Source organism: Halichoeres trimaculatus, unplaced genomic scaffold (genome assembly GCF_033239565.1).
Source record: "Halichoeres trimaculatus isolate MK-OKI-2021-1 unplaced genomic scaffold, fHalTri1.1 fHalTri1_scaffold_18, whole genome shotgun sequence".
NCBI lineage: Eukaryota > Metazoa > Chordata > Actinopteri > Labriformes > Labridae > Halichoeres > Halichoeres trimaculatus.
This window is the reverse complement of record NW_027437196.1, coordinates 307,346-317,500: the sequence shown is the minus strand read 5'-3', so window position 1 is coordinate 317,500 and position 10,155 is coordinate 307,346. Positions and strand designations below refer to the sequence as shown.

The window sequence follows — 10,155 nt, the reverse complement described above, 5'->3', positions numbered from 1 at the left end:
ATCCTACATCCTTCATCCTGTAGTATCTATCCTACATCCTACATCCTTTATCCTACAGAATCCATCCTACATCCTTAATCCTTTAACCTACAGTATCCATCCTACATCCTTCATCCTGTAGTATCTATCCTACATCTTCCATCCTTAAATATACAGTATCCATCCTACATCCTTTATCCTACAGAATCAGTCCTACTTCCTTAATCCTTTAACCTACAGCATCCATCCTACATCCTTTAACCTACAGTATCCACCCTACATCTTCCATCCTTTAACCTACAGTATCCACCCTACATCTTCCATCCTTTAACCTACAGTATCCATCCTACATCCTTTATCCTACATCCTTTATACTTTAGTCTACATCCTCCATCCTTCCCCCAGATCCCAGCCTCAGCAGAGCTGGAGGAAGGAGAATCTACTTCACACTCATCACAAGAAGTGGAGACGACGTGTTTTTTAGAGATTATTTCACAGAGATGAATTTGAACGACAGAATCTACTGACATTCAGTTTTCACAGTTTTAACTGACGCAGTGTGTGTGTGTGTGTGTGTGTGTGTGTGTGTGTGTGTGTGTGTGTGTGTGTGTGTGTGTGTGTGTGTGTGAGGGAGGAGAGGTTACAGAGAGAACTTCCTGTTCTCATTCCTAGATCTGTGTCTCTGCTCAGGACGAGGCAGAGGAAGGAGATCCTCAGAGGAGCAAACCGGAGGAGAAGGAGGAGCTGAGAGGGAGCAGGTTTAAAGAGATCATCAGATATTAGCAGCTACACACACACACACACAGACACACACACACACACACACACACACACACACACACACACACACACACACACACACACACACACACACACACACAGAAACAGCTGTTTCCAGCTCTTAAAGCTCTCTGACTGGATGACTCGTGGGATGAGCTGAGGGTGTGGGGGCTCTGAACGTTTCTGTGTTCAGGTGGAGATCACTGAAGCAGCTGCAGGTAGAGGTGTTCATAAAGAGGATTTTAACTCTGTCAGGTCATTTTCACTGATGATCCTCTCTCTGTGCTCCCAGCGTGAACAGTTTCTCTGCTCAGAGCGCTGACGTCAGCTCTCATCAGCAGCTTTAGCACAGACTGCTCCTGGGAGCAGATATTCAGAGTTTCTCCTTTTATTTTGTTTTTTCCTGTGAGAGATGTTCTTAAAGAGTTTGATGCAGTTTAACCAACATCACCTGAAGAAAAGAAGTCTCAGAGTCCTCAGGGTGATCTGATTTCAGGGTTTGATCTCAGGAATAAATCCAGAGCTGCAGGTCGGCTCATTTCACAGCTCGACGTCAGAAATTAAACCAATCAGGAGCTCTGAGCAGCCCTGAGGAGACCTGAGACTTCCTTCATTACTTATCATCATCATCAGATCAGAGAAGAAGAACGAAGCACCGTCACCTCTGAGGAAGAGAAATCTGTCACCAACCAATCACGGATCAGGATCTTACCACGTGTCCCTCAGAGTCACAGGAAGTGTCTGTTCACGGTGAGAGCAGGACGATCAGAGCGTCAGAGCTGCAGAGGTTCACACACCTGCTGATCATCACATCTTTGATCAGATCTTTCCTGAATAACACCCCTCATCAGGACCCTGAGGAGGAAAACTGGGACCCAGACCGTCTCCATCCTGGTCCTCAGGGTGAAGCTGACCCTGCAGCCTGATTCTGAGGTGCTGCTCTGAGACCTGACTGTGTGTTAATAACCGGACCGTCCTGCTCGCAGCGCAAACACACACAGACCCAACCAGACCCAACCAGACCCAACCAGACCCAATCAGACCCAATCAGAACCAATAAGACCCAATAAGACCCTCAGACCCCGTCCCGTGCCCTGAGGACAGATCAGCTGATTTCCCCATTATCCTTCGTCCCAGCAGCCAGGCGACGGCAGCACCTCCTCAGGAGAGGAGGAGTCTCACCTATAGGTGGAGGAGGAGGAGGAGGAGGAGGGGGAGGAGCTGGGGGTCCAAACCCAGCTATGGCAGGAGGAGGTGGAGGTGGAGGAGGAGGTGGGGGAGGTGGAGGAGCTCCTGGAGGAGCAGACATGGCTGAAAGAAGTGCTGAGATTAGAGAGCGCAGAGCATCGAGTGTTACATAACATGACTTCACACACACACACACACACACACACACGGACACACACACACTCACACGGACACACTTCTTTGTGGTATGAATTGGGTGTTTCCATGGCGACCGGTTTGCAGGGGGAGCTGTGGTTAGCTGCTGATCTCTGAGCTGAGTGAAGGAGCTGCTGCAGGAACCAGGAAAACTAAAAACTCCTGAAAACACCTGAAATCAGTGCTGGGTGCTGTGTGCAAAGTGTGTGTATCATGTGTGTAAGATGTGTGCACCCTGCTGTGTGTGTGTGTGTGTGTGTGTGTGTGTGTGTGTGTGTGTGTGTGTGTGTGTGTGTCTTTGCACAGCGTGGCCTATTTCCACAGTATGAGGGAGAACCAGCTGAGCTCTGAACACAATGGGTCGCCATAATCCCCGTCTGGTAAACATACAGCGGGCTTTGTGCAGCGTGTGCTGATAACATGTTACAGTCGGAGCGTTGGAGCACGGCCTGGATTATCAAACACACGCTCAGGCTGGAGCTGCTCTCCTCCTCCTCCTCCTCCTCCTCCTGTGTGCTGAGCTGCTCCTGTTTCTGTGAAGAGCTCGGGCTGTCAGAGTCTGAGGAGCTCACCTGGGCCAGAGTTGGGGATGGAGGGTGTAGGCACGGCGAGGGGAATGCCAATACCGCTGCTGCCGCTGTTCTCCCTGCTGCTGCTCCCCCCGCTGCTGCCACTGGAGGAGAGAAAGAGGAGGAGAGAAAGAGGAGGAGAGACAGAGGAGGAGAGACAGAGGGGGAGAGAAAGAGGAGGAGAGACAGAGGAGGAGAGAAAGAGGAGGAGAGAAAGAGGAGGAGAGAAAGAGGAGGTGTGATTCAGGTCAGACTCTGCAGATACCTGGACTCTGCTCACTGACAGCACAGCGCCTCTGAAGGACGCTCTGATCGAATCACGCGCTGTGATCCGTGATGGTTTTACCCTTCAGACCTGGATCCTCCTGGAGATCTGGACCCTGTGTCTCTGTGTGTGCTCTGCTCTGCAGCGCCCCCTATCAGAGCTCTCCCACCCTGACTTTGACCCTGGAGCTGGATCAGTGCTCTGACCCACTAAAGACCCTCCCTCCTCCCTCTCTTGTTGGCCTTATTCCTGGCTCTGCTCTCTCCCTCCCCTGCCCTCTCCTCCTCCCTCTTCTCCTCGCTCTGAGAGGGATTCCCTCACTCCTCTTCTCCCCCCTGAACCCTGCCCCACCTTCATCTCTCCACCCCCCTCTGTGATGTGTGTCAGAGGGGCCCTGCGGTGTGCGGCGTGCGGCGTGCAGCGTGCGGCGTGCTGACCTCTCAGAGGATGCTGGTGTGTGAGGATAATCATGTCATCGCTCCCTTAAAGTGACGGCGCTCTCTCCTCTGATCTGTGTCCCTCCTAATCCCTCTTTAACCCTTTCCTTCTCTCTTTAACCCTTCGTTTCCATCTCCATCAGCCTCCATCAGCCTCCATCAGCCTCCATCAGCCCCCATCAGCCTCCATCAGCCCCCATCAGCCCCCATCAGCCTCCATCAGCCTCCATCAGCCTCCATCAGCCTCCATCAGCCCCCATCAGCCTCTCTCTGACACAGCTTCCTGTTTCTAAATCCAGGTCTGTATCTGAGTGAAGCTTCAGAAAGTTTCTGCTCACAGCGGATGGAGACTCCTGAGCGGACAGGGAGCAGACAGAGGAGGAGCTGAGGAGGAGCAGAGGAGGAGCAGACAGGGAGCAAGGGAGGAGATGAGGAGGAGCTGAGGAGGAGCTGAGGAGGAGCAGAGGAGGAGCAGAGGAGGAGCTGAGGAGGAGCAGAGAAGGAGCAGAGGAGGAGCAGAGGAGGAGCAGAAGAGGAGCAGAGGAGGAGCAGAGGAGGAGCAGAGGAGGAGCAGAAGAGGAGCAGAGGAGGAGCTGAGGAGGAGCAGAGAAGGAGCAGAGGAGAAGACAGAGGAGGAGCTGAGGAGGAGCTAGAGTAAAAACAGCCTGATAAAGTATCTGAGGCTCTGCGGCTGATCTGAGAAAGCTCAAAGTGTTGTTGAGGTCTCAGATTAACGACCTGAAGCAGCAGCAGAGGAACAGAGGCTGTAATCTGGAATAACAGAGATTATAAAATAATCTGATCCAGGATCAGGCTCATCTTCAACAGCTGCTCTTTAAAAAAACACTGAGAGAGTTCACATGGAGATAAGACTGAGGAGAGGCCTTCATCAGCATCTACACTCTGTAAACTACAGTAAACTACAGACTGTCAACTACGAACTGTCAACTACACAATGTGAACTACAGACAGTCAACTACACACTGTCAACTACAGACTGTAAACTACACACTGTAAACTACAGTAAACTACAGACTGTAAACTACAGTAAACTACAAACTGTAAACTACAGACTGTAAACTACAGACTGTAAACTACAGTCAACTACAGACTGTCAACTACAGACTGTAAACTTCAGACTGTAAACTACAGTAAACTACAGACTGTAAACTACAGACTGTAAACTACAGTCAACTACAGACTGTCAACTACAGACTGTAAACTTCAGACTGTAAACTACAGTAAACTACAGACTGTAAACTACAAACTGTAAACTACAGTCAACTACAGACTGTCAACTACAGACAGTAAACTACAGTAAACGACAGAATGTAAACTACAGACTGTAAACTCCAGTAAACTCCAGACTGTCAACTACAAACTGTCAACTACACACTGTCAACTACACACTGAAAACTACAGATAGTCAACTACACACTGTCAACTACAAACTGTAAACTACAGACTGTAAACTACAGACAGTCAACTACAAACTGTGAACTACAGATAGTGAAACACAGTAAACTACAGACTGTAAACTACAGACTGTAAACTACAGTCAACTACAGACTGTCAACTACAGACAGTAAACTACAGTAAACGACAGAATGTAAATCACAGACTGTAAACTACAGTAAACTCCAGACTGTCAACTACACACTGTCAACTACACACTGTAAACTACAGATAGTCAACTACACACTGTCAACTACACACTGTAAACTACACACTGTCAACTCCACACTGTCAACTACACACTGTAAACTACAGACTGTGAACTATTGACAGTTAACTACACACTGTAAACTACAGACTGTAAACATCAGACAGTAAACTACAGACTGTAAACTACAGACTAGGAACCAGAGAAAGTTACTTATAGACAGTTAACTACAGATGGTAAACTACAGACTGTGAACTACAGATAGTGAAACACAGTAAACTACAGACAGTAAACTACGGATGGTGAACCCTCGGTGATGAACAGAAAACTCTGATTCTGATGAAACTCAGTTTTTATTTTTAGCTCTGAAAGTTTCACTTCTCAGCTGAAAACTGGAAAAACTCTCCTTTGAGTTTCGTTTGGGTCTAAAAACAAACGTTTGTGTTTCCTCTTTCTGACGAGGACAGAGGGAGGACCAACCCTTTACACTCCTCTGCAGAGAGGAGCAGAGAGGAGCAGAGAGGAGCAGTTTTAACCTCCATCACTAACGTTTGCTCTGATCTGTAGTTTCTAATCCTGAATCTGGCTCCAGACCCGGTGGCGTTGGGTTTAATGTCGCGGCGGCGTGCTGAACCTGAAGCACAGGGCGCAGTGCGATGTGGGTAAATAAATGATGTCATATTTATGAGCGTCACCGTCAGCATATCAGGCTCTTTAGCTAATGACTTCACTCATAACTCAGCTGATGAAAGCGCCGCCCGCCTCCTCCACCCCGAGGCTTCTGGGTAACAAACCTTCAGCGCAGCCTTCAGGAGTCTCAGGCTCCGTCTGAACCTGTGTGTGTGTCAGGGCAGGGTCAGTCAGAGTCCTGCCCGTCGTTCTGATCTGGTATTTCATAGAAACATATGAACTGATGTTAGTTTCTGGAGGCTTTCTTCAGTCTGGTTCTGTCCCTACCCGGTCCTCCTGGACCCGCCCTGAACAGCTGCATGTTAGTCAGGAGGATCCAGATCCTCTGCTGCTCCGTCAGGAGGTTTTTAACCTTACAGCTCGTTTCTGTGGAGTCTGTGTTCACACATGAAGCTGACTGAGTGCTAGCTTCTGTTTCTGAGTGATCTGGTTTCTGCTGGATCCACGTTCAGAGCTGGTCTCAGGGAACAGAGTCTCTAACAGACCCTGAGTCCTCTGTACTCTCTGACCCGTAGAGACCAGAATCTGTTTGTTAGTTTCACACAGAGCTCCCTGAACCTGCTGATGGACCGTACCCCCCTGGTTCTGGTCTGTACCCCCTTTGGGTCTCTGGGTCTCTACCTGTGGGTGCGCTGCCTCTGGTTGAGCGACGCCGTGCGGCCCGGGCTCTGCTGCTGCCCGTGCTGGCTGCCCAGGCGTGCCGGGCTGGTCATGTAGTCGTTGGGCACGGTGGGCGGCTTGACGGGCTCCAGGGTTTTGTAGGGCGTGTTGCGTCTGCAGAGGAACAGAGCAGAGTCAGACCTGATCCTGGACTACAGACTGGGTTCATCAGAGCCTGGTAACAGCACAGAGGGGGGCGGGGCAGAGCAGACAGAGCTGAGCCCGTCAGGGAGAGACGTCTCTGTCAGATCTGTCCTCAGAAACACGCCTCAGAGCTGAAACTCCTCATGAAAAGGAGAAAAGCCTGAGGTTAGTCTCAGACTCCTGTCCCTGCGCCTCCCTCCAACACCTCCTCGCTGATTCACCATCAGAGGATTAGAGGAAGCCTTACCCCAGCGTGCCGCGCCCTGACATGGGAGGGCTGGGTGGTTTCTGCGTGGGCGGGTTGGTCCTGGACAGCGTCCCCCCTCTGACGGACTGGTTGTTCCCGTGCTGCTGCGGGCGGAGACAGGAAGATGTTAGCGGGCGCACACCGAGGATGATTACAGCGTGTGAGGGACACAAACTAACAGTTACAGGCTGCCCAGAGGAGCCGGGTCAGCACAGAGCCCACAGCCTGCCCCAGTGTGTGTGTGAGTGTGTGTGTGTGTGTGTGTGTGTGTGTGTGAGTTAGCTGGGTGTTTCTGAGTCAGACATGAGTGTTTGCAGGAGCTTTCTTATGAAACACAGAGATTAGCCCAATAACTGAAGGATTGTGTGAGGTTCTGGAGGTTTTGGTGAAGTCCTGAGGGGGGTGTTGGTGGTGGTCTGGGGGTGGTGGTGGTCTGGGCAGCCTGTAGGGGTTTAGACTATGACATTAGGAGACAGACGGGGTGAGCTGAGGGGTTCAGGAGGTTTCAGGGCTCAGGGTTTGAGGTCTACGGGGACGACAGGACACGCTGGTTATGGGAACAACACGGGGACCACAGGAGACCACAGGGGACCACAGGGGACCACAGGGGACCAGGTGAAGGAGGGTCTGCAGGGGCGGAGCTGGACACATCTACCAATAACAGGACGGGTCATGTGACAAAACACTTACCTTGGCTTTTAGCCACTTTGGAGGCAAAGGAGAGAAACACACAGACACAGACACAGACACACACACACACACACACACACACACACACACACACACACACACACACACACACACACACACACACACACACACACACACACACACACACACACACACACACACACACACACACACACACAGAAAGAGAGGGCATGTCAGAATGGCAGAGTCTGGACTGATCAGAGGATCAGGGTACGGACAGACTGAGACAGAAACCAGTCCTGGAGGATTAACTCTGAGGAAACATTGACAGAGTCTGGATCCCTTTAGACCTGCAGATCCACACCCAGACCCAGACTCAGACTGGATCAAATCATAGATTAACAGAAGAGTGTGATCCTCCCAGTCTGAGCTGAGAGATCTTTCTCTGGATGTGGACCAGGACCAGTCCTGATCTGATGATCTGGATCCCGTGTTTGAGGGGAATGATAAACCTCTGTGCTGAGAGCAGAGACAGAGACAAACAGCAGCAAAGTGTCTCTGACAGCAGCAGCAGAGTCAAGTGGCTCATCTATTATTCAGCTTCCCCAGCGGCTGCACAGAGATCCAGACCATCAGAGACCAGAAACAGAGAGAAACTGAGAGATTCAAGGCAAAGGTCAGTGTGAGAAACGCCCTGATGAGAAACACCCTGATGAGAAACACTCTGAGAAACACTCTGATGAGAAACACTCTGATGAGAAACACTCTGATGTCAAACACTCTGAGAAACACTCTGAGAAACACTCTGAGAAACACTCTGAGAAACACTCTGAGAAACACTCTGATGAGAAACACTCTGAGAAACACTCTGATGAGAAACACTCTGAGAAACACTCTGAGAAACACTCTGAGAAACACTCTGATGAGAAACACTCTGAGAAACACTCTGAGAAACACTCTGAGAAACACTCTGAGAAACACTCTGATGAGAAACACTCTGAGAAACACTCTGAGAAACACTCTGATGAGAAACACTCTGAGAAACACTCTGATTGGAAACACTCTGAGAAACACTCTGAGAAACACTCTGAGAAACACTCTGATGAGAAACACTCTGAGAAACACTCTAATGAGAAACACCCTGATGAGAAACACCCTGATGAGAAACACCCTGATGAGAAACCTTGATGAGAAACACTCTGATGAGAAACTCTGAGAAACACTCTGATGAGAAACACTCTGATGTCAAACACTCTGAGAAACACTCTGATGAGAAACACCCTGATGAGAAACACTCTGAGAAACACTCTGATAAGAAACCTTGATGAGAAATCCCCTAATAAGAAACACGCTGATGAGAAACCTTGATGAGAAACACTCTAATAAGAAACACTCTGATTGGAAACACTGATGAGAAACACTCTGATGAGAAACTCTGAGAAACACTGATGAGAAACACCCTGATGAGAAACACTCTGATGAGAAACTCTGAGAAACACTGATGAGAAACACTCTGATGAGAAACACTCTGATGAGAAACTCTGAGAAACACTGATGAGAAACACTCTGATGAGAACTACTCTGATGAGAAACACTCTGATGAGAAACTCATGGTGTTAAACTCAAAAACCGACGAACATGAAATCTACATCCACCTGACACTCTCATCTCTGCTCCCCAAACGCTGCTGACCAGATTAAACATCATCTGACAGAATAAATCTCATCTGTGTCTGTGTGTGTGTGTGTGTGTGTGTGTGTGTGTGTGTGTGTGTGTGTGTGTGTGTGTGTGACTGTAACACTCAGGAAGTGTAGACTCATAAAAAGAGTTAATCCAGGCCTGCTGTGATCTGTTAGTTCTTAAAATAGGAGCATCAAACACGTCCAGAGCAGCTTTGAAGCCAAACACCGCTGACGTGACGCCGCTGACGCGACGCCGCTGACGCGACGCCGCTGACGCGACGCCGCTGACGCGACGCCGCTGACGCGACGCCGCTGACGTGACCCTGCTGACCTGAGGCTGTTGACGTAATTAAGAAAAGGAAGGTTAAACTGATGATTAATCATAAAAAGCTGTTTTTTGTGGACTTTAACTGGAGGAGACTTTTCAACATGATGATGTTTTATCAGAAAAGTGTGTTTTCACTTGTTGTTTTTATTCCAGAGACCAAAGATTAGTTTTTATTTTTTTTATTTTCTCCTAAAGTTATCCAGATCCAGAGACCAGTGTCTCATTTATTGACTTATAAACTGGATCAAATGATGTGGACACAGAAAACCTGTGGAGCTGTTTTACCTACAGAGAAAACTCACAGGAGGAACTGATCAGAGAATTGATAAAGAGCCGGATCAATAAGCAGAATCCATCAGAGCGAATCAATAAAACCCGATCGATACCGTCCAATCAAAACCAAGAGGGGCGGGGCTTAGATATCACCTTTATAATTAACAGCAGTGAAGGAGGAACCACCTCACTGAGGACGCTCTGGGTTTGACCTGCGACACCTCGCCACGGGCCTACAGAGGGCGACTGCTTCCTGTTGGTAGGTCAGCATGGATTAACAGAATGACGCCGCGCTCTGAAACACGCCGCGCTCTGAAACACACCGAACGCTCGATACTCAGAGATACAGACGAGCCGCAGGTCAACTTTAAAACCCATCAGCAGTCAGAGCTGAGAGGAGAGAG

At 49.2% G+C, this 10,155-nt stretch overlaps 1 protein-coding gene across 4 annotated transcripts in view; it reads right to left on the bottom strand.

The window, feature by feature from the left end:
* abi1a (abl-interactor 1a) overlaps positions 1-10,155 on the bottom strand; it is a 30,895-nt gene that overhangs the window by 7,124 nt on the left and 13,616 nt on the right. The window contains exons 4-7 of one of the 4 annotated variants that reach the window (XM_074693138.1): positions 7,508-7,522; positions 6,818-6,918; positions 6,388-6,540; positions 2,715-2,815 (exon numbers count right to left, since the gene is read on the bottom strand). In XM_074693138.1, the coding sequence (XP_074549239.1) occupies positions 2,715-2,815; positions 6,388-6,540; positions 6,818-6,918; positions 7,508-7,522 (370 nt within the window). Of the gene's footprint in view, positions 1-2,714; positions 2,816-6,387; positions 6,541-6,817; positions 6,922-7,507; positions 7,523-10,155 lie in introns of all 4 variants that reach the window. The other 3 variants (XM_074693137.1, XM_074693140.1, XM_074693141.1) reach the window with 3 other exon arrangements.